The following is a 25,425-nucleotide window of genomic DNA, read 5'->3' as shown; positions in this document are numbered from 1 at the left end:
TGTCTTTTATAAGGTATTTATATATTCTTTATGTTTTCATAGATTTACTTTAATTAATCTTGGTTGGGACACCAATGTGTTTATTCTATTTGTGGGTTCATGCCTTTCTTATGATCTGGGAAATTTTTAGTCATTTTTCCTCAAATATTGTGTCCCACATAATCTGTCATTTTCTTTTGCAATTATATTAGACATAAAACTTATTATTCTGTTCTCTCAATATTTCATATTTTCGTATTTTTTATCTTTATGTGGTGTATTCTGATAATTTTATCATAATGACTTTCTAATTTTCTCATGTTTGTTTAGTTAGGTGTTTAACACACACTCTTAGGTTTTTTTTTATTTCTATGACTAGCTTTTGGTTTCCAGAAGTGTTATTCAATGTGTTATCATCATAAATAACTGTGTCAGTATTTTTATAAATTAATGTTTATTTTATGCCTTGATCTCTATTTTATTTTCGACATATTTACTTTAGAGCGTGAAGTAGTTTTCTATTAAGTTCATGAAGCACTAATTCTCTTGATTGTTATGTTAGATAACTCTAAGTCAAAATATATTATTTCTTCATGTGAGTTCTAATAGTTCATTGTGAACCAATCTTCAGTGTTCGTGTGTCTGTGGGACACTCCTAAAAGAGTGATTTATTGTATGATTCTGTGAGAAAACTCTAAGGATTTCACCAACCTGGGAACAATTTTATATTAATTTCTCAGTTCAGGAGTCTAGAGGCTTGTGGTTGGTGTCAAAATTCAGATCCCCCACAACTCAGAAATAACTTTCACAAATTTGTTTCTCCAGTCAGAATCCTTGCCAGATGAATTGGCCTTGGGAGCTGGATTTATCTATTCCCCCTCTACCTGTCAAGGGAAGCCCTTGAAAATTCAACATTTAGACAGGGTTTCCATTTACATCTCTAGCAGATGTTGTATAACGCTACATATTTTCTACTAAAAGCCTTTAAACCTTTCTCCTAACCATGAGGCCCTCAATCCAGGCTTAGTATCACATGAGATGATGTGCTCATTTATGGCAACTAGGAAGAAGGGAGGCTCCATCACATATTTTGAGCTCAGCTAAACTGTTTTAAAATTATATTTTATCCAGAATTTCCATACATTTGAAATGAGAGGTGAGGAAATCAATCAGATGGTTATCTTCCTGGAAGTTGATTCTAGCTTAACATACTCTATTTACTAAACAACCATTAAACTGATTCTCTTACATAAACTAGAAACCAGAAAAAAAAAATTACTAGAGAAATGGCAGTAACTATTATGGTCACAGCAGTCTAGAGAAACATAGAGTCTTGATTTATCTATTTTTTCTTAACTCTTGTGATACGTTAATTACAAAATTGAAGCTCAGAGGAGGAAAATTTTATAAGCAGCTACCTCCTGGTCCATTTCCCTAGCAACCATCATTAGTCTTTTATATTCACAACTCTGTTTACTAAAGAGCACTCTGTCTCTAAATAAGAAAATTATTTATGTTACCATATTCTCTAAGGATCTTGCATTGGCAGCTCTGATGGTCTTTGTTGTTACTTCAAGGCAAAGAAAAATTCCATGTAGCAATTATTCAAAAAGTAAGTTTCCCCTTTATTTTGGTCTCAACATTAAATGGTTATCATTATGTGATAGAAGCAAATGTACAAAAAATGAGTAGTGCAGAATCAAATCTAGGTTCAGACATTATTTTACATAAGGTGATGGCAAGCAGCTTTGTGATTACTTTTTTGTACATCTCTGCTTCATTTTAAGAAAATCCAAAATAACAAAAGCATAATGATAAAGTGATGTTTTTCCCAATTTTTTTTTTTCTGAAGAACATTAGTTCTTCACAATCACTCAAACAGGAATACTATCATAAAACTGAAATGAAATTTCCTCCTTTGTACTGCGACTATCCAGATGTGAAAGTCTGCAGAATCTATTCCCCTCATAGAAATTCATAATCACATTTGCATATCAAAAGCCCTGTAAAATTCTAGACTAAGGAAACTTTGCTTAATCCAGTGTTTCTCAAACTTACTTGGATGCTAGATATCTTTTCTTTCTTTTGAATAGCTCTCACTGTATCTTGGGAAGCACTAAGTTCAAGTTAGGTGTCTTCCATTTCTTACATGTGCCCTTGGACAATCTCCTTAACTTTATTTAGATTAATTTTCCTTTCTGGAAAATGACAATGAAAATAATACTTACTTGAGAGGGTTACTGGTGGGAACAAACTAGATACATATGAAAACATTTTATAAATGTAAAGTTCTATTCAAATTCAAACAATTTTTAAAAGTTAGTAGAGGAATGTGTACACTATAAGTGTTTTCATTTTACAAATTATTCACTTAAGGACTAACTTGTATAATGCATTTCTTGTGGCATTTAAATAAATCTAACAATTTTCTATTAACTTTTCAAGAAGTTCTATATTTTGGCAATGTGTACTTTTAATGTTAAAATACCTTACTACAATTTACTCTGATGTAGTAAAAGCTATCCTTTGCAATACGTTGTTATAATCATCCTCATATTCCCTCTTTACTACCTCAGTGTTAAGTTTCAAGAACTTTGTCTTTTCTCAGTATACACACTTCCAGAAGTAACTGTACTAAAATCTGCCGTTCTGAAGAGGTGTCTTAAACTCCCAGTTGGCATGTATAATTATAAGGAGTATAAAATATTTTTAAAATAGAAAAAATACCTATTAAGTATTACCTGTCTAGATTCTACATCAAAGTTCCACTAAACGTTCACTGTTTCTAAATGAAAAGACGGCTAAGTTATAGTACCCATGTAAAAGTCTACGTGGAAAATATTCCATGAAGAAACAATATGTACAAAGGTCCTGAGGTGGAAATGATGCTGTGTGTTTAAGTATAGAGGAGAAACTTTTATGCTTCTATGACAGGAGAATGGCAAAAAGGGAGATAAAGTTGGAGTAATATAGGAATGAGAGGCAGGAACCAAACTACGTAGAAGCTCGTAAAATTTCATTAAAAGGGTAGTGAGCAGCAGGGGCTTGAGAGAATCTCACATAAGCTTTAGGAATTCTCTGGCTTCACTAAGGAGACTATAGTGTAGGTGGGAAAATATGGGAAGCAAGGATTAGATGCTGCTGAAGTAATCAAGATGAAAGATAATACGCTAAGGTTTCTCCAATAAGGGTACTGAGCAGTGGTCCAATTAAAGATGTATTTTGCAGGTAGAGCCAACAGAATTTGAAGTGAATTCCATGCATGATGTAAGAGCAAAGAGGAATCACGGATGATGCCTAGGCTTTGGACCTAGGTGAAAGGGCAATTTACTAACACCTGGAGAGCTTGGTAGCAGCCAATTTATGTAGGAGAGAAAATTAATTATTCTCGACTTGGCTACCTTATGTGTGAGATACCTGTTAGGCATCTAAAATAAGAAGTTGAATAAGAAGTTGTTGGATGTAAAATGTTGAATATCAGTATTATTTACTTGGTATTTGAAGCCATGGGATATCCAGGGTAAATGCAGTTGTCGTATTTAGAAAAGGGACATTGCTTTTCCTTCTTCCACTAAGATGTATTTTTGTATTTTGTGTGTGTATATATATATATATATATATATATATATATATATTTTTTTTTTTTTTTGCTTCCCTTCCTGGGACAGGTCATGCATGTATGCCTATTCCAAAGGCTTACTACATTTTTTTTGCCTCCTAGAAACATGATAGTTGGCAATAATTCACACTGAACACATTAGGCACAAGCCTTATATTTGCTGCTACCTTCTAGAACAAGCCTTTTATTTATTGTATTCTCCTTGCTGTAAGATCAAATCACTTTTATATTCTCATAGCACTCAATGTTTTCCTTTGCAGAAATTGCCACAATTTTAGTAACTAATTACAAGATAATTTTTCCCTTTTTTTATATATAGAAAATCATTTTATATACGTTTATGTAGCTTGCTCCTTCTCTCCAGCTCCATTTTCCTTCTTACACTAGCACATCGTTTAGTACTTCTTTCTGAAAGAATCTTAGATAATGTATTCTTAGTGTTCCTTTATCTGAAAATATTTGTATATCTGAAAATATCTTGTCTTCATTCTTGAATCACAGTTGACAGAATTCTTTTGAACATTCGCCTTGCACATTAGATATTATGGAAGATATTATTTCATTTTCTTCTAACATCTATTGTTGAGGAAAAGTCAGCCAGCCTGCAGCAGTTTCTGCCTTTAGTCCTTGGTAGCTTTTATGATGATCTTCCTGATCGTTGATGTTCTGGGTTTCATGCAGACCTTGCTAGGTGTGAACTTGTTTTTATTTATTACACACTGGTTGAGGCTTATTCAGTTTGAGGACTCATGTAAATTGAGCTTTATTAAATTTGAGGACTCATGTAAATTGAGATTTATTCGATTTTGTTAAATGTCAGTCATTTATATAAAATAATGTCTCTTCCTCAGGCTCTCCACTCTTTTTAGGCATATGTCTGAGCTTTTTATTCTATCCTCTCCATCTTTCAGTATTTTCAGCAAAGCAAAATTTTCCTCATCTTTCAAGTAATATATTCTTTTTTATTCTATAATGAATCCACCATTAAAAAGTTGTTTGATTTATTATTTCAATAATTATGTTAATTTCTAGACTCTATTTTATCAAAGTTTCCTATTCACTCTTCAAAATGGCCTGTTCCTATTGTAAGAATTCCATTCCATCCTTATTTTCTAAATCTTTTTGAACATTAAAAAACACAATTTCATGTCCTTTACTGACTATCTTCTTATCTCTAATTTCCTCAGGTGTGCATACTCCTTTTATTTTTTGGTGTGTTAACATCACTCACAAAAGGAATCTTTTTATACCCATTGTAATTTTAGTCTGTGAGCTTATTTTGCTCGGGAGTTTCACATAAGCTCCGGATTGTTATATATCCTCACTGTGCAATTTTGTGGTTGTATTTTCTTGGGATTTCTGAGGTTAACTGTCTAATGCTAAAATTAAGCTTAATAAAATTATGCATAGTTTTCTATTAAGAAATTTTCAAAGCCTTTATGTTTTTTCCTCTTTTTCTTTACCTTGCTATAGAAAATAATTTAGATAATGCTCTATTGTCAAGTTTATGGAGAATTATGCCTTCATTGGTAGAATCACCAGCTTTGTATGAAATTTCCTGCAAATATTTTGTGACTCTAAGCAAAACTGCCTGGCCAAAGATTACGGAGCCTAATTTGCAATTTACATTGAACAAAATAGATCTATCTGTTGTTAATAACATTTTATTTTTTTATAAATTTATTTAATTAATTTATTTATTTTTGGGTGCGTTGGGTCTTCCTTGCTGCGAGGGGGCTTTCTCTAGTTGCGGTGAGCAGGGGCTACTCTTCATTACGGTGCACGGGGCTTATTGCTGTGGCTTCTCCTGTTGCGGAGCACGGGCTCCAGGCGCATGGGCTTCAGCAGTTGTGGCTCACGGACTCTAGAGCGCAGGCTCAGTAGTTGTGGCGCACGGGCTTAGTTGCTCCGCGGCATGTGGGATCCTCCTGGACCAGGGCTCTAACCTGTGTCCCCTGCATTGGCAGGTGGATTCTCAACCACTGCGCCACCAGGGAAGCCCCAATAACATTTTAAATCTGTGGTACCCACTGAGCCTAATTCTCTTAATGACCTACAAAGATATTATAAATTTTTAAAATAATGTGTCTCCTTTCCAATGTTAACTTATATATAGGAAGAGGAAGAAAACAATTGATTCACTTAACCTCTATAATGTAGCGGGTATTTTACATATATTTCATTAACACAAACATCCTCATCCCCATGGTAGAGATGGAGGAAACCAGGCTGGGAGAGACTGGTGATCACACAACCAGCAGATGGAATCAACGGGATTCACAATCAGGGCTGTTCATCCCAGGGAGTCGTCTATTTTACTAGACCACACTGCTGTTGTAAAACATCCTACAGAAAACATTCCTTATGTTCAGTTTACAGTCATTGTTTGGTCTTCACTGAACAGCCAGGTTTCTAAGCCAAAAGGAACTACATTAGAAATGTCTTGTATTCCTAACTAGGGTGGGGGCTTCAACATGCTCAATACCTGGAGAAAATCTTACCTGCTTTCGCCCAGTCTGTTTTCCCTTCTTTCTGGTCTCCAGGATTGTCCTGAGGACAATGATTTGCAGATATTCTCTTCTCTGGTTTGGTCTGCACTCCTACCTGGCCTGGGGCTGCTTCATGGCTCCCTGAGACAAAGTTCTATGGCTTTTCTGAGCTTTACTATTGCCATATATAACTCTGACCTGGACATAGTCCCTGAAGTACACTAATTTTACACTGCTTAGTCCATTTCTGAGTCTTTATCTCTAAAGTAAAGACAATTGAGTTCTCATTTTAAACTCAGTTCTCAAATGTTAAGCACTTCATAGTACTTTCTACCATCTTGAATTACTACTGCTAAGATATGAAAGATCAACTGAAAAATCCCTGAGTCCAAAGAAAGTCTAGAGTTTATATACAGAGAGAAGAAAAAGGGACATTTGAGAAGAAGAAAGATGAAAGAAATAGAGAAGGGCAATGGAAGAGAAGGCAAGGAATTGTGAAGCTATGACTACCTGTGCTACATCAGAGCCATTGTAGGATTACCCCAAACGTAACTTTTAGTTAAGCCGTTTGCTTGTGGCTATCTCAAATATCCTCACCTTAGATTAACTGGGAAAGGTGACTCTAACCAGTGGACATGTGAAATCAGTTTTTTAATATGTATTAGTAATCAGTGGAATATAAAGATACATCTTGGATTTATCTGTCTATCCATCTGTCTGTCTATCCATCTGTATCATCTTTCAGGTCTAATAAAAATCCAAAGCTAAATATAATTATAATAGTAAATGGATTATTCTTCATGCGTATTGTTATTGCTTCTATTATCATGGAAAATTAAAAGTTAACATAAAAATATTTTCCCCAAGCAAGGCACCTTATGAATTTTGGATCCTTCAGATATAAAATCAAGAAGAAATGTTTTATGAAGAAAATATATTATAGTATCTTACTATAATTTATTTTAAAAATTCCATACTGGTTCACTTATCCTTACTTTATTTCACCAACCATTATTACGCTTTACAAATATTTGTTAGAGCCTATTATGTGCAAGGACACAATGGCATTTTAAGTGAGTTGTTTATGGAGATTTTTGATCCTGTGTCTATTTAACTATAAAGTGTTAATAACTTACCTTGACTAAGTTGTAAAAGAAAAATTAATCCTGGGTGTGTCAAGATATGGGGGAAATTGGAATGGACAAAATAGTGAGTAGTAAGATAATTCAACGTGGAGGACTTAAATGATGTATTAAATCGAGGCAAAAATATTTTACTTAAATTTTCTTTATCGTTGCCTTAATCTTTCAATTCATTTTGCATCCACAGACACAGGCTTTCTGTTAGTGTAAGCTTGAGTGATTTATGACATATTATGCTCATAATATCTACTATGAAGGATAATAGGCTGAAACGTGCAATGAGTTAGAATTGGACTTTAAATGTAATATAGTTTCAACATACCTTACGTTACTACTTCCAATTTCTCAGAATATTCAGCTACTATTAAATCTTAAGGTACTGGATTCCTTAGAAAACAGTGTATTCATGGATTTTTCTAACACGTTAAAAGAAGTAACAATATGCAGTATTTTTTTCCCTTGGTTAATAAGCATCATTAACAAAATTATATGCTTATAAAATAAAGTTATATTAATTGTTTAAGACATATTCAAACATTTACCCCGTATTAAATGGAATCAACAACATCACAGAAGAAATTCCCAAGAAACTCTCAACTTATGGGTTGAAACAAATGCAATTGTCATTAACATAGGTCAAAAAGGGTTGAATATCTGTTGGTTTCATGTAAGTCGACCTAACATAATTGCAAAGCCTCATTTTCCAGACTTTCAGACCCTGGTTTTGTGAGGAGCACTGTCTTTGCATAATGACAGAGTGGTGACCATTCTGCTTCACTTTACAATATCTCAGAATAGGAACAAAAATGTACCTGTTAGAAAATCCCTATGGTTTATTCCCTACTACAGATGAAGAGCTAAAAAGACCAAGCTTACGATTATGGATTGTGTTTTTAAAGAGAGAATCACAAAATTTCCATCCGGTTGTTTGAAAGAAAGAAGAGCAGTTGTTTCTTTTCCTTTTGGCTTATAATAGTTCAGTAGTAACAATATTTGATATTTTTCAACCTGCTATCAATTATTAACAATCTTACTAGGCATACAATCCTTCTAATAAGCCTTTTAACCCATTGAGTAGCTAAGCGAGGTATGAGGACTAAGCTATTATTCTATAAGCCAATGAGATAAGAAGGCCTTGTGCAAGCTGGTATAAGAAGTTGTTTCACAAAAGATTTATTATTTACCATGTATACATTAAGAAAGTAAAATTAGCATGGGATGGTCTCAGGAAAGCAATACATATTTTTGGATTAGACGCTGAAATAAAGTAAATGTATGATAAATTGACAAATTCACATTTCCAGTGTTATGAAAAAATGATGTGGCAAAAGAAATTAAGATGTATTTTTCATTTTTGATAAGGGGGCTGTTTCCTATGATATGTTAAGGGATTATGTTTTTAACCTGAAAAATTAACCACTAGTGTTACAGAAGCCCAAAGTGAGGGGGAACTACTCACTTTCAGATTGCATATTAGCACTTTGAAATTGCACCCAGATTTTTTTCTATTGGTTAGTAGGCCTCTGTTATTAGAGTAGTAGTTGCAAACACATATGTAGGTTTGCCAGTAACAACTCACAATTTGTGCAAAGTTGAGTCTTCGAAACTGAGCAAATTTGCTCTCAATTTCCCGCCAGCGCTTGCTGAGCTGGATCTGAGTTGGCTCCACTGCCATTGCTGCCCCATCCTCAGACAAGCCCTCAGCTTGCCTACGCACTGCATTCAGCTCCTCTTTCTTCTTCTGCAACTCACGATCAATTTCCTATTGAGCAAAACCAATACAGGGCCCAGGGCAGTTAGCTAACCACATTAACCAACCTATAAGCAGCACATACCTGTCCCAGAAATTTCATAGGCTGTTGTCATTTTATTGTCACTTTTCATAATTTATAAGTATGGAAGCCATCACTGTCATCTTCACCCAAGAATCCAAATATTATTTCAGTTATCTTTTGAATGCTCAGTTTTAGATATTCTAATTGAGAAAATACTGAAATTGATCTAACAGTTTTCTTTCTTCTCAATTCCTCTAGTGTTTTGGGGCTGACCCAAATTGCAGTGATTATTCATCATTTCTTAGGGACCATCCATATAGAATATAATTTAGAGGGTAAGTGAATAAGTAATTTATTTCCTTTTTAGAGTTTTGAGGAACTCAACAGAGAATGAAGCAAAATAAAGAGTGTAAAATAATAACAGAAAAAACATCTTCAGACAATATGCAACAAATAAATCTATAAAGATTTGACACTGATGTGTGAAGATGCTCTGATGAAATGAATGTGCTAACATGAGATAGAAGTCGTCCATATACCGATAAGTCATTTGTTCATCTGGAACAAAGATACACAGAGTCAATTACAATTTTACCAGAAAACATATGACATTTCTTAATTCATTTTACATTGTCTAAGAATAAAACACTTTATTCGTTCAACATTATGTCAATTGAAAAACACTTATACATTTACTAAAACAAACAAAAAAATACAAAGAAATACATCAAATCGGGGAGAACACTAATAGTGGAAACAACATCAACACTTCAAAAATGATCCATACAGGTTAAGTTAAATAAATTAAACTGTAGCAACAAAATCTGGGATTGACATTCTAAAACAACATTACCTTTATTTTCCTTTCATCTCTGGGTTCAGGTAGGCTGGCTAATTTTTTTTCAAGGTCATCCAAGCATTTCAGGAGATCATCAGCCTGCCTCTTGTACTGATACCACTGGTGAGAAATTTCTAGAGCCTTTTTTCTTCTTTGAGACCTCAAATCCTGTTCATGGTGCAGACATTATTAAAATATCAATATACAAGTATATTACACTTCTGGCTGTAGTCATTTAAAAATAATTAGGGTCCCTCATCTTCTTGTTCAGTTTCAGTTAAATTCACATTTAAATGCTAAACATACAAATAGATGATTAAATTATGTATTCATGTGACAGGACCCATGTACATGAAGCTAAGAAACCTGAACAACCCACTTCAAGTATTTTCTCTTAGCATGTTCAAACTTGTTTAGAAATTTTTTCACATTTAATTAACTCTTAATGAGTCAACTAAATTATTGTGTTATGTGAAATAATTTAATATGTGAATTCAACTGAGTTAACTACATACTTGTACAAACTTATTGAGTTTGTATTTGAATTTTAAAATAGGTAAAAATTCCAAAATTGATATCTTTAGCCCTAAGCCCTAGGTTAAAAATTTTAAATTTATATAGCCAAGCAACTTACATTCATGATCTTAAAACTCTCTATAAAATAGTTTCATAGGCCATTAATATTTTGTGATTAGAAATATAAAGTGTTCTTAGTTAGCATATAAATTGCTTCAGGCTATATATATTCAAGTGTGAAAAATGTATACCTGTGAGTGTATATGAAAATTACAATTTAAATGTTATGGCAAACTTTTTCTCATCATATCAAATCCAAATGCAAAATGATAAAAAATATTTAGAAAAGAAAAGGGAAAGTGCATGGTTTCCAATCAACCTGATGAGATAAATAAGGGTGACTGCTTACTAAATCAACAAAGGGGGGGAAGTGTATCATCTCACTCCTTACAAGACCACCCAATGTCTTCCATGATTAATAGAATTTGTTGTAATGCTATTTTACGATAACACAAGGGAACATAAGAGCTCAGGATACAGCTTTCATTTCTTCAGAGCAGTAGCAATTAGGGTTTCATGTACAGATATAGCTGGAGCCAAAGAAAATAATGAATATCAAAGGACTGCTGAAATATTCATTGCATTGGAAAGTTTTTACCTTCTTTGAAATATTTCATAAGGACTAGAATTGAAGCTACTTGGCAGATTAACAACTGAATTTGGTAGATTGGTTTGGCAAGTGGAGTAGATTTTTATTAATCACGTTTAACATATATTTGCAAAAATGATCTCGATTTTATTCTGCATTTTGTTTAAAATTGAGGATGTAAAATTTACTACAGTTTACATTTTTAGTTGAATTTCTAAAGCTCCTGTGGAGGTATTAAATGCCTAGGATGAGCCAGATGGAATGCTGCTTTTTTCAAAGGTACCAAGATACAGCCACGTGAATGAGAGTTGAGCCATGCCTTACTGGTGACACAACTCACATCTTTGCCAAGAGAAAGGCCTTGTGGTCATAAAATCTGAAACTCTTTTTATTTCCTAAGCACAAGGTGATGTGTAATGTGTAAAGGTATTAAGAGACATTATAGAGATTTCTTTACAGGTATGCCAGATAACCATTAAACACTGCTGTTCAGTAGGACACATATCATATGACCAGTGTAGATGCTTCTAAAAGCTTGGTCACAGTTGGAAGCGTGTGAATTACACAGCTTTCTGATTTTCTGAGCACATTATGGCTTGCTCTTGCACCCCCTCGGGGAAGAGGCCTTTTCTAGTTACTATATTTATCAGCAGTTACCTTCAGAAAATCTGCTGGCCAATTAGACTTTCCTTGTGGATTCCCTGCAGGCACAATATTGTGTAATTACATTCTCAGCAGTGTTTATTTGCTTGTCTGACTATATGGGAAAAGGTTTTACACTCTTATTTGCATATAGAAAGCAGACTCTATCCACCTACAAGGTGGATCCACCTACATGGCTACATAGCTCTAAAAGAGTGATTTACAATGAAAAGCTCAGCAATTAACAGTATTAGAAAAATCAGCCATGCATGCAAATAGTGAATATTGAAAAGTACATTAAAAAAATAAAAGGTTATTTCACAAAATTCTTCACATGTCCAGTCTCTTCTCAAGAACTTTCTAGATACTATTTCTAGATACTAGATAATATTCTATTTTGTCCTTCCTGCACAAATCCAGATGAGTCACACGGGTACTTGAAGCTATACGCTATCACTGGCTAACATGAGAGTACCAGCTCTTCTTCAAGGACATTAAGATTATTTTAGAGGACTCCTATATAAATGAAATTAGACTTATAAATGCTTAGTTAGTTGCAAAGAGTGACTCTCTTAAAGGCAACATGAAGTTAACTGAAAAAATTAAGTATTAAACAAATACTAGGTTACCAAAAAAGTGGACCTACTCTAAATGAAATCAATAAAATATTGCAAGCAGAAAGCCTAAAAAATATACAGGTTGTTTATTCTGGCAGTTAAGTAGGTTTTTCAAGACAAATGTAAACATAACTTACAAAAATAAATTATACTACAAAATTAAATATATGAACACTATGAATGATGCATGTTAATATCTTTCTATTACTACTCAGAAAAATTTGTCTAAGTAAAAAAAAAAAAACCCAACTTCTAAGCAACACATCTTTCAAAATCAAAGACAGCACTCAAAAATGTTAAATAAAACACAGACATTGAACAGAAAAAAAATGTATTTCTGGTGACTAAGAGTCTTAAGAAGATTTTATTTATGCACAAGAGTTTTACCCTTCACATGAAAAAATAAAAACACAGGCAAGGTATATTATAATTTTAGCTCTAATACCTTGAGAGCATTATGCTTTGTCTGTAACAGCTGCTGTTTTATCTTTATTTCCTCTCGCTTTCTCTCATCTGTGATTCTTTGTTGTAAGTTGTCTCCTCTTTGCAACAGTTCTTTTACAGTACCCTCATTGTCTTCACTCTGATTAAAAACAACAAGTACAGTCTTCATTTTGGTTTTAAGAAAGCTGTACATCGTTAACAGAGATAATAAAACATGTTATTTAAACACAAAAAAATCCAATTTAAAACTTTCAGTATCCTAAGATACTGCACTCATAGTTTTTCTTTTATATGTTGTACTTTAACTTTTAAAAGAAGTAAGTTTCCTCCTGCCTAGTTCAAAAGGACACATGTGATTAGTCATATGTAGGAAGATGGGGGAATAAGGTACTTTAACATTTCAGACAAGTGAACTGCTATGAAAGCATTCTTTTGGCTTTGATTTTTAGTGCATTTCTAGAAATTAAAAAAGTTGAGAGAAGCAAACTAAACTTGCCATTTATAATGCTAATTCACAGAGGAATACAGATGTTGCCGTGTGTGAGATGACAACAAAGCTTAACATTTTAACACACACTCCTAAGTGAAAATACGTTATTTTAAATGGACACTGATTTCTATCTAATGCCCTCTGCTTTAAATAACCTAAATGCCCAAATTTAGAACAAATATTAGGGCATTAGTAAAAAATGATGTGCTCAATTGTTGCCAAATACTGCAGTTAATTAATTTCTAAAACATATGTCATATATGCATGTTATTTTTAAATAAATACAATTAAGTATTAAAATATGGATTATAAAAATGACTTTAAGCATTTTCAGTATGCATTTTGGTTTTTAGACTCTAAGAATATTATTTTTATTTACTTTGAAATAAAATTATTTGAATAAGTGTTAGTTTAATAGAGTAGCATATGTGACCATGTGATTTTTCACCTCTATTTTCCTATCTTTCTTTCAATTCAATATATGAAAACTTTCTATCAAGGAGGTTCACGTTGCTATGGTACCCAAGGTATTCTGATGAACTAAGAACAAATATTAGACAATTTTTTAAAAATTCACACGTATGTGTGTGAATAATCATCCATGGTATTCAATGTTACATATTTAATTCTGTAATGCATACGTAAACTTCTACACACAACTGAGGAACTATTCATTTTTTTAGAGGAAATGGGATTTTCACCTGAGATTTGCCAGTTAACTAGTCTAATGAAATAATACAACATAGACATTTATGTTTATAGTCTGTGAAAGACCTTACTTTTTAAAATATGTCTTTAAAAAGTCTGCAACATTTCCTGGGGCTGAGGACAAAAGTAATAAACAAACAAAAGCTCCCACTTCATTTCTTTCCCCACACCAGCTGAGAGCTAGAGGGCAGAGTTGGTGAACAGCCCAAGAGGTAAGTAGCACTCTTTTCCACCTCGGTGCCCTCTGGTTTCTTCTTTGACATGAAGGAGAGGTAGCAGTAACTCAGCATCTTGGAAAGGCTCTTCTTGTCTTTCTTTCCAGGAGCTGAGTTGGCAAGGCCACCAAACCCCATACACGGGGAGTACTGATTTAGGCAGCTCCAGGAAGTCAGAATTGATACCAATGAGAACTAAGATTGGTTCTCCTACTGCTTCACATGCCTATTATTTACAATTTATAATTTGCCTTTTGATATCATTTTCAAGCACTGTCTGAGAAGTCGCTAGCATTGATACATGTCTGAGAAATCTCTAGCATGATATACGCAAAGGTTAAGAATGCCATATAGGTGATGGCTGTGAGAGGGGAAAGGAAACTGTGAGAATGGGGTGGAGGGAGAAAAAAAAAAGACATGTTGAAATTAATCAGGGTTTAAGGAGAAAGTTATGAGTCTGGGAATAGCCCACATGGTTATATATTTTTTATTCCCATGAAATAAGCAGCATGAATTTATACATATTTTAGATATATACTACACTACTTGTTCAACTTTTTTATAAAACCACCTTGTGGTAAGCTTTAATAAACAATGTTTATATCAGGTGTAATTGCCCCTTCTCCAAAATAAATGTTATACTACCAAAAATGGGATTGACACAAAATATCAGTCATCTACGATGGCTGTGTTTTTTATTAAGTTTCTAGTTTATTTTTGGATTTGACTCTTTTCATCCATTACATTTTGTCCTTTGAGCACACGTCAAAGCAAAATTGCTGGGCTATTTATTAGAGTCTCTAAGTGCTCCTGTATGTCCATACCATAGTAATTTGGCATTCATAATGACAGTTCAACAAGAACACTTTGCTCTTGTAATAAATCATTAGAATCACAAAATGTGCAAGGTACGCTCTGAGCATTTAGTTGGAGACTTGCGTTATCTAATTTCTTTCCAAATATTTATTCATTTTCATTCCTAGTTCATTCACAATTTTATCACAACCAATTTACCATATCTTTATTGAAGTCTTCCTCTTTCAGATTCACCCCCTGCTGAATTTCAGCCTCCAGTGGTTCAAGCAATTTTTGTATGTCTGAGTTAAACTGCTCCAATTCCTTCAAAGGAATGGAGGCCTAAAAAAAAAAGATAGTGCTAATTTAAATCAAAATTACTTTTTATTAGAAATATAAGACAAAAAATACATTTGTTCAACCTCTTGTTGCGAAAATAATGACATGCATTATGTTTCCATATTATATTTTATGAAAGTGTTGAAATACAACTGGGAAAGTACCTGGGGATGCAAATAAAGACATTTAACATCATCAGAGCCAAACATACATACAAGAAAATGCAATTCATCATTCTGGTTTTTCAACAAAAGTCAATTTCCATATATCTGGCTGGTCTAACTGTTAATATCCTAAAGTTGAATTTGATCTTATTTTAAATATTCTGATATAAATACCATTTGGGTAAATATCTCTTAACAGAAATTGCCTCATTACATCAGTTGGAAATGCAGAATTGTCTCCTTATCCTCAGAAAAACTACACTGCAATCTGCTTAGATATTTTAAATGACATTTTTAGCATGGCAGAATTGACAGGCATGCTCCCATAAGACAAAAAAATGTCATTAGTTTGCCTTAGGCATCCTTTATTTGGTAGCACAAAAAAATTCAAAAGAATGAACCCTGAATATCTCAAATGAAAAATCTGAATATATGTTTTCCAAACTTATAAACATCACAGTTTCTTTGATTTTGAAATTCATAATGACCATAGTCTCAAAAAACTTTAAAATCCCTTGTTTTTCTAAAGAAACCACTTGAAGAGGAGTGACTAATGAAAATACACTGAAAATCAAATATATATTCAAAAGAATAGGCAAGATTTAAAGTTTAAACAGTTAATAACATAAATGTTTATTCTATTATCTATACCCTGTATTCAATTTCTTTGCATTAAAACACTAGAAAATACTTTATATCTGACAGCTTTTGAAAACTCACACGTGATAAATAGAAATCTTATTTTCTTACGGAGCTAAACATTTTCCACTTGTAAAACCAATTCAGGAACCACCCACTGTCTTAATGCCAGAATGACACATTCATCAAGTTTGGTCCCCACCCACTCTTCCCCAACACATTCCTAGTCATAGTCTTACTCTTTATTAGACAGCATCTCCTAGAGGACAATAGGGATAAGTGTCAAGGAAAAACCAAATATCTAATACTAATACTAATGAAGAAGTGAACCATCAAATGCTATCCGTGAGAACATAATTTTCACAGGAAGAAACATAAATAAACATTTATCTTCTAGGTACTTTTACACAAGAAACATGAATAAACACTTATCTTCTGGGTACTTCTACACATGCCAGGAAGGATTTATAGACTCTTTTTAAAGGGACTTATTTTCAATACTAGTTTTTAAATCCTAATGAACATTTAAAATTTGAAATATCATAATATGTTCTTGAACCAGTACAGATTGCTAGTATTACAGATATGCACGTAAATGTTGTTTCAATCTCTGTATTATAAACGTACTTCTATACTTTAAAATCATATATTGTACAATATATTATAAGAGTAACAGCCTTTAGAATCATAATTACACAATATTAATTCGATGGTATTTATGTTACTGAATTGTACACATTTCCTAACATTTAATAAGAGCAACTGCATTGTTCTATATGATTTTGTGAACATATGAAGATAAATAATATTTAAAATAACTTTTTGAGTACTTGGAGGTCAAAATAACATGGGTCCATTTGAAGGCAGATTTATCTGTTTTACTCCTACACTTGCTTCCTCTCTAGCTCATCCTTCCTCCACATACTCAAATATAGTAGTTTCAAAGGCTCAAAACTTGGGCACCCGTACCTCTCTCTCAATACTCCTTCCCTAATAAATTGTACTATCTCCCAAAACTTAACTATAACTTTCATAATATCTGTCAAATATTCCTCTTTAGCTGTGACCTCACTTTTGAATTCCAATCTAGACTCTCAGTAGCCACCTGATTTCTCACTTGAAGTTCAGCATGTCTAGAAATGAGCTTATTATCTTCCCCCAAACTGCTTGCAACATCAACTTGGCTAGTTCTGTAAATACAAGACCATTTTTTTCTGAGTCATCCATGTTTAAAACATGAGTCAGGCTATTTTCCAGCACTTCACTCTAATGTCTAATAAATACCAAATACTTGCCAATTCATTCACCATGATTCACTTGCTTTCTTTTCCCAGAGACACCATCTCTCCTAGTCCTCACACAAGAGCTAAGGCAATAACCTCCTTACAGGGCTATAATCCTTCCCACCTCACCAGTTCTATCCTGTGCATTGTAATCAGGTCAGTATATTCCAAAACCATGGCTTTCATTATGTTATTTCTCTGCTCAAGAAGTACAAGTCAAAGAAGGTCCAGACTCCAGCATGATAGTCAAGGCTTCCCCTAATCTTGTCCCAAGGACCTTTCTAGCCTTATTTAAGTGGTCCTAATACAATCTTTCTTACAGGTCTATTGGTAAACTCCTGGTATCTCTCCCTCAAGGCTTAGAATGTTTTTAACCTCTGGTGAAGAGCCTAAAACTCCTGCATGAGAATGCCTAGATTGAATCTGGGCTCCACCATTTACCAGCTGAGGGATCTTGGGCAAGTTATTTCTCCTCTTTGAGCCTCAGTTTCTTTATGTGTAACATGAGGATAAGAAGAATATCTAACTCATAGAGCTTTTATGAGGATCAAGTATGCTAGAATGTTGTTTGGTATATAATAAATGCTCAATAAGTATTGGTCTTATTATTTCCCCTCAAATTTGTACCCATCCATTGGCTCAGGTCAAGACCTTCCTCTTTTGAAAACATATGGTTTACGAAGGATAAAATAAATGCTTGTTGACATGGCATTTTTATTTTAACAACTTATTTGACAAAATCATGAAATTCTAATGTTGAACATGGAGAAATTGACACTCCAGTTTGGTAAAGCTGTATCATTCTTTAACAACAAAACTTAATTAATTAATCTGCATCAATGTAGAGAGTGGTCCCAAGGAGGATGCCAAAGGGCATTGCACTTGTTCTGCCCGGTGCAGTATTTTCATCAGGAATTATTTGGAGACCAAAAAGTATGCAAAAACACACACATTGAGAGGGATGAGTTTCACGAACATCCCATGAAGATGAGTAATTTGCCTGTCTGGTTCAACCTAGAATCATTCCTGGTACATAGTAGGCACTCATAAATGAACATTTCCTGAAAAACTAACTGAATACATGACTAATCATAGAACAGCAGAATAAATATTTCAAGGAAATCTTGAATGATCTGGAATTTTAAATAACACAATTTCCTCTGTATAAAATTGAAGAGACTGAAAAATAAATAAATAAAATTGAAGAGACTGGAGTAATCAGCACTTCATGTGTGGATATATATTAATTGCTGGCCAAATGTTAGCAACAACACGATAACACTAGGTACAAAAATAATATAAGCAGATATGAATAGATTTTAGGAAACACTAGTACAAAGTGATGAATTATTCAAAGCAAGATAATGCAAACTTAGATTTCATTAGTAGTATGTGTAGTGTCCAGATTTCCTGATCAAAGACTACTATGCATTTGTTAAAAAATAAGACCATTATGCAGATTAGGGATGTTAATTATTCTGTGTGGTTCCAAAGTGAATAACTAGAGTCAATGGGGAGAAATTACTTGGAGTCTGAATTTTAGTTTAATATAGGAACAACTAATTAGTGTTGCAAATTTTTTTTTTGTCTTTTTAAAGCACTAAATTTTAAAGAAGTGAGTTTCTCATTGCTGAAAGTACATAAGCACAGGTAGGATGATGATGTATTAGCGTATAAGTTAGAAATAAGACAGTTTTTGCATGAATACTTCCCTAAAATTTTATCAATTTACAGTAAATTCTCTCCTCTAAATTCAAAGGGCTTTGTTTACTGTAGCTATGCAGCTATATAGAAATATTATGCAAGTCATATATGTAATTTTCAATGTTCTACTTGCCATACTAAAAAGTAAAAATAATCAGATGGATTTAATTATATTTTTTCCCAAATATGTCCAAAATATTATTATATAAACCTATAATCAATATAAAATTATTAATAAGATATTTTACTTTCATTTTTTCATATGAAGATTTCAAAACCCACTGTGTTTTACACTTATGGCACATCTTAATTTGGAGTAGCCACATTTCAAATATTCAATAGCCACAGGTAGTCCTGTGGCTACCTTATTGGACAGTACAGATCAATAACAACTGCTATGACGACGACATTGAAAAGAACCAATAGTTCATTATTAGTATGAAATATGTCACAGGAGTAATGTCTTACTAATAGGAGTCAAAATGCTGATGCTTTATTTAGTAAATTTTAGCGGATTTAGATAATTCTTATAATGTCCATCTCATTCACTTGTACCCAGATGTTTTCATAGAGGAATTTTCAGAAAGCCCTCTAGGGATAGGAAAATTTATGGGAATGGGTTTGAGATGTTGTATTGGGAGTCTCTATTCCTCATTTACGTATAATCCTAGGTTGTGTTGCAGTATCTATTACATATTTGAATGTAATATTGTTTGACTTTCAAGGGTTTATATTTTGTCTCCCCAGTAGATTTTTAATCCCTGAAGCTGGGAATACATCTTATACTATTCTGTATTTTCCACAGCAAAAGGAACTCATTTTTTAAACATAAAACGTGTTTATTATATCAATTACTAATTTTAGAACATCCAATAAATCAAATTAACCAGTAACTAATTTTATAACCAAAATAACCATAACTATTCAACTCAGTTATTTAGGCTATTCTATTGGCAGGATCAGACCAGCCATTTGACATCCATGTGATTAATATTCTTCAAGGAGTTGGGAAATTTTAATTGCTTTTCCTTAAGAGTTCACTGGCTCACCATTAGGTCATGACTTTTCTGACCAATAAAAGTTTCACATGTCATCCTTTGGTCTTTTTGTCTTTGTAATGCTTATGAAATTTTAAAAAAAGAAATGAATAGTAAGCAAACATCCATAATTTAATAGCTCACTCTTGAATCATCCAAGTTTAAGCCATATAAAGTATATAATGCCTGCCTCTTTGATTCAGAATTATGACAAACTATTTGAAGAAACTGAAATCAATGGTGGATAAATCATCTTAACTTTTGCATACATTACTTCTATTGACTTTAAAGAAAGTATATGACCAAAGAAGAGCTAGAATCACAATTAAATCACACGTTAGACAGTACACACAATATAGGTCTTAAAATACATAGAAAATAATCAAAAAAAGTTATAATATTGCAGGAGAAAGTATAAACCAGGCATAGGTTTTATACAATTTAATTTTTACTTACCTTTTCATCTTAAGAGCTTTAGCATGACTGTGAAGTCATACAAAATACAAATAAAGTAAAACATAGGCAAGTTTAATAATCAGATAGTTAAACGGACACAAAAGAAAGAAGAGACAGAGAAACTGAGAAAGACAACACTTTGTTTTCCTTGATTTTTTAATGTGGTTTCAGATTGCTTAACAGCTAATAATTGTGCTTTGCTGCATGATTTAAGATTAATGAAATTTAAGGCTTTGTTAAAGTTTTAGCATTAAAGGTGACTTATATAACAAGTTAACAAACAACAACAGACTGAAAAAACCAAAATCAATTACAGATTGATTCATTGTAAATTGGAAGCATTCAAGATTACTCAGATACACTTTATCATTTTTAAAATGTAAGCTTTCTTTTGGTTAAATATTACTCTAATGGGCATAGATACACTAACATAATAATGACTGTGTTTACACAGACAGTAAAGTAAACATTTGTTAATATGGACTATGCAATCTCAGTAATTATGATAAATGGTCACTACATTCAAATCACACTAAAATCTAAATTGAAAATTAATATTCCAAATGGTACAGACTGATTTAAAATTGCTTCAAATCAGTCTCCTCTTTCCATTCTGCAGCTTTGAAAATTTATTAATCATTACAATATTGGTATAGAAAAAATTAAATAAGAATAATTCATGGAAACCTAAATGAATAAAGTTTCAAGGACCAGTAACATCCTATAATACAGAAAAGATATGAAATGAAGAGTTATTTCAAATCAAAATATCTGGAAAGAAAACTTACAAAGAGAAATAAGTGTATTGGAAAGACCTATCTAAAACGAAGATAATCAGATAAAGTAGTTTATAAATTTATTCATTCACTTATTTTAAATTCAAAAGAGCAAGCTCCAAGGGACATAAGAAATAATTTTAAAGATAAAACAAATTGACTTGGGTAAGTGACATTTCATTGGCTGCATTCTTTGATATTAGGTAAGGTATTGGCTTATCTTTGATGCTGTGAGGATAAAAATGTGAAACTGTGGTAACTTCCCAAATTTGTAAGGCTGATTAAGAGACATTACCCAGTACGTCTCTGTTGGTTTTGAAATGATGAGATTAATTTTATGGTCACACTTTTCAGAATTGGATACAAAATACACTGATTGGTTAAGATATGTTGGTGGTTCAATAATCATCCCACTTTCTACTTTTTATTGAGAATAACTTGGAATATTTTTCTGCCTCACGATTACATGAGTTTAGTAGTAGCAACTGAAATAGAAGAAGAAAGGATTTAACTATAAAATATATGGGGGAGACAGATGAATTAAAACATTTAACATTTTGGACAACTTTCTATTTTTTTCTTATCTTTTTTTCTTTCTTCCTTTCTCCCTCTCTCATTTCTGGTTTTTGTTTAATTATAGTTATTTTTAATACAAAGAAGTACTGAAATCATTATGTTTTAAGTGAAACTGGACATGCTTATATTAACACATAATAGACCAACAATAAATATCTAATGATACAAATAGAGATATAACAATGTATGCTGAGAGTCAGCATGATGGAGTGGACAAAGCAATGAATTAGGATCTAATGTTTTCTAACCAGGCTATCTAACTGTGAGAACCTGGGCAACTCACTGCCTCTCTCACAGCCTCCTATAAATATCTGAAAGTTCCAATCCAAGGAATGATTACTTTTACATTTGTTGATTGATCGGAGGAATCATTTTCCTTTATAAAAGATCATGATCAGAAATCACCAAATAGCTTTAATCATTTTAAATGTCATGTTAATAAGACCCAGTTAGTTGTAGCAAATGACACTGTGCACCAAACTCAATTAAAATCTACTTTGGAAACATTGTAAATAATTACAAAAGTAATGTGTTATCAAAGTTCCAACAGAACTAACCTGTTCTAGGGATAGAAAATTATAAACATGCAAAAATGTTGTTAATATAGAAATTCTGTTGCTAGGTTAACTTATTTCAGTGAAATAAAATTAGCAGGTAGAGTAACACAAAGTTTGGGTATTAACCTGTTACTATTACTTGAGGATTGTAGCTGTGATTATTACATATGTAATGCTCTACAAATCATGTGATGCCTATAGATCTTTACCTAAGTTTTCATCTATGACTTTTTAAATAATTTCTTTGTAGAAAAGTTTACTAAAAATATATTTATATAATAAGAGTAACTATACCAGCTAACAGACCATGCTCTCTTCTGTCAGAGAAGGTGTTAAATTAGAAATAGACTATGAAGGGGAAAAAGATCAATATATTTGTATTGATAAAGTTGATTATTGAAAATTAGGTTTCAATTAAAATTCTCAAATCCAATGAATCTTATTTTGACATCCTAGGTGACATTCATTAGATGGATTACTTATTTCCCACTGATGCTTGGGAAAGTCACAATACCTGTCTAAACTATCCTTAAATTATTTATATATTACTTTTCACATCTAAAGCTACTACTTAAGATAAAATTAGACCCAACCATGTATTTTTTCCTGATATATTGTACACTAAATGAAAAACTCACTGGCTCTCTCACAGCCATATATATATATATATATATATATATATATATATTTATATATATATATATATTTATATATACATATGTATACATATACATATATATGTGTGTGTGTGTGTGTGTGTGTGTGTGTGTATATACATATAGTCTCTGATCCAAAGAATGATTACTTTTACACCTGCTAACACTGATTGGACTGATTGGAGATCAAAATCTTGACATTGTATAAATATTATAGCAATAAAATTATATTTACATATATGATGGCAGACCATTCAAATCCCATGTTATAATTATACACACACACACACACACATTGATATATACACACACACATATATATACACACACATACGTACACATACTGCTACACGGATTTCGAAAGCAAATTTAAGGCCCATATAGAAATTAAGGAATATATTGTATATAATATCCAACGGCACATAAATCTTAATAAAGAATGAAGACACAGAAAACAAGTTCACCTTTCTTTTGGTTAGTACCAATTGCACGGGCAATAATGTAACATTTTAGCTCCAAAGAAAGTGAAATATTTCTAAATCTCTAGAAGAGAACACAATCTAACTAAGCAAATTATGTGTATGTCTCATAATATTTTGTTAGAAAGTAGTTGCCTATATTAATAGGATACAGCTAAGGTCTATTGACTCAACATGCTTTTAAAGCTAAGTATTACAATGTGACGAATATATCTTGATGCAAATTTTATTCTGAGACTCATAGGCAGCCTTTTGGACTCAATTAGTATTGAATCCTGAGTCAGTTTTCAGTTCATCACCTTCTTGGCCCTCATATATGATAATTTAACTCTAGGCTAGTTCTCAATGTCTCTAGACCAGTGGTTCTCAGAGTATGGTCTCTAGATCATTGGCATCAATATCACCCGAAAACCTGTTAGCCATGCAAATTATCAGGCCTACCCAAGGCCTACTGAGTCTTAGTCTTCAGGCAGGGGGGGAGGGGAGGGCAATTTGTGTTTTAACAGTTCCTACAAGTACACAAAGGTTAGAGAGTCACTGCTGTAGACTGTCACTTCCTCTCCATTCCCACAGATACCCCTTTATTTGAGCTACTCACTGTTTCTCATCTAGACTATTGTGATAGCTTCCTAATTGGTTTCCCTACTTCCTGCCATTATTCAGTTGAATTCTCTTCACAACCACTGCAGGGCTAATCTTTCAACAGTGCATGAAAAAAAAAAATCAAGAACTCCTCATTGAGTATTGAATTAAGCATAAATTATTAGAAGATCTGCCTCAAATATCATCTCTCCCAAATTGCTGACTCTCCTCTCCAACTTGGCTTTTCAGAAGATGGAGATGGGTAGAAGTGCCATAAGCAACAAGACTAAGTAGTCTGTTTACTTTTGCCTTCCTATTTCCCTTTCTATGCTTCTGTCTCCTGTCACTTTCTTTTGCTGATAGTATCCCCCTCAAACACCACCATGCTATGCCACCATGTTCAGATGCCCTAAATCAGAAAGAGTTGAGTCGTGGTGTCTTTCCCCAATGATTCCATCAACTTTACCCAGGGTTCTGAAACTATGCCTGATTCGTTTTTATAACTCTGACCCTCCCCATCAAAACTGCCATTTTCTCAAATTGATTTCATACGTATTAGGAGAGATTAAGCTTTCTCAAAGCCATAAGATACTGCTGATTAACCTAAATGAAATGAGAAAAGATAGAATTTCATGTATTTTATGGGCCCTATTTGGGACAAGCAGAACTTTCCAGTTCTTAAATTGGTCCACTCGATAATCTATAAGGCTGGCCCTTGCAATGGAAATAGCAAACACACACCTTCTTGGTCCCTACCCATTCCAGCACAGACCAGAAAGAGAAATCAGCTATTCCTCCATTTCTTTTCCCCATCAATTTCCATCTTAACCCTCAAAATTTGGCCATTAAGTCTAATATATATATAATGATAACAATAACTATTGATATTACTTTCACCATTTTATATAATTATAATAATTTATAGATTTTTTCAATGTATGCTTTTACATATCTTAGGTCATTTGATCCTCACCACAATCTTGAGGTTAAGATAAGACAGGCATAATCTTATTGCTTTTCTGGATGGAAATGAGATTCTGTGAGGTAAAGGGTCAAATCCAAGATCACACTCAAAGTATTGTGGCTTGAAGTTAAGAATTTTTTTCCTCTCGCCACACTGCTCCTCACTGATAGTTAAAATTACCACTGCTGAGAACTGCATCTGATGGACAAGTTCTCAGCCAATCTAAACCGAGGAACCCAATGTACACTGCTTTCTGGATTTTGGAATTTCTTGTCATGAACAGTCCTTGAAGGAC

The 25,425-nt window shown here is 33.0% G+C and overlaps 1 protein-coding gene across 1 annotated transcript in view; it reads right to left on the bottom strand.

Annotated features, from left to right (window-relative positions):
- DMD (dystrophin) overlaps positions 1-25,425 on the bottom strand; it is a 2,123,521-nt gene that overhangs the window by 1,250,957 nt on the left and 847,139 nt on the right. Inside the window, exons 38-41 of the mRNA XM_060138437.1 lie at positions 15,138-15,260; positions 12,712-12,849; positions 9,858-10,010; positions 8,809-8,991 (exon numbers count right to left, since the gene is read on the bottom strand). Coding sequence (XP_059994420.1) covers positions 8,809-8,991; positions 9,858-10,010; positions 12,712-12,849; positions 15,138-15,260 — 597 coding nt within the window. The remainder of the gene's footprint in view (positions 1-8,808; positions 8,992-9,857; positions 10,011-12,711; positions 12,850-15,137; positions 15,261-25,425) is intronic.

This window comes from Lagenorhynchus albirostris, chromosome X, assembly GCF_949774975.1.
Source record: "Lagenorhynchus albirostris chromosome X, mLagAlb1.1, whole genome shotgun sequence".
NCBI lineage: Eukaryota > Metazoa > Chordata > Mammalia > Artiodactyla > Delphinidae > Lagenorhynchus > Lagenorhynchus albirostris.
This window is presented reverse-complemented; position numbering and strand designations above follow the sequence as displayed.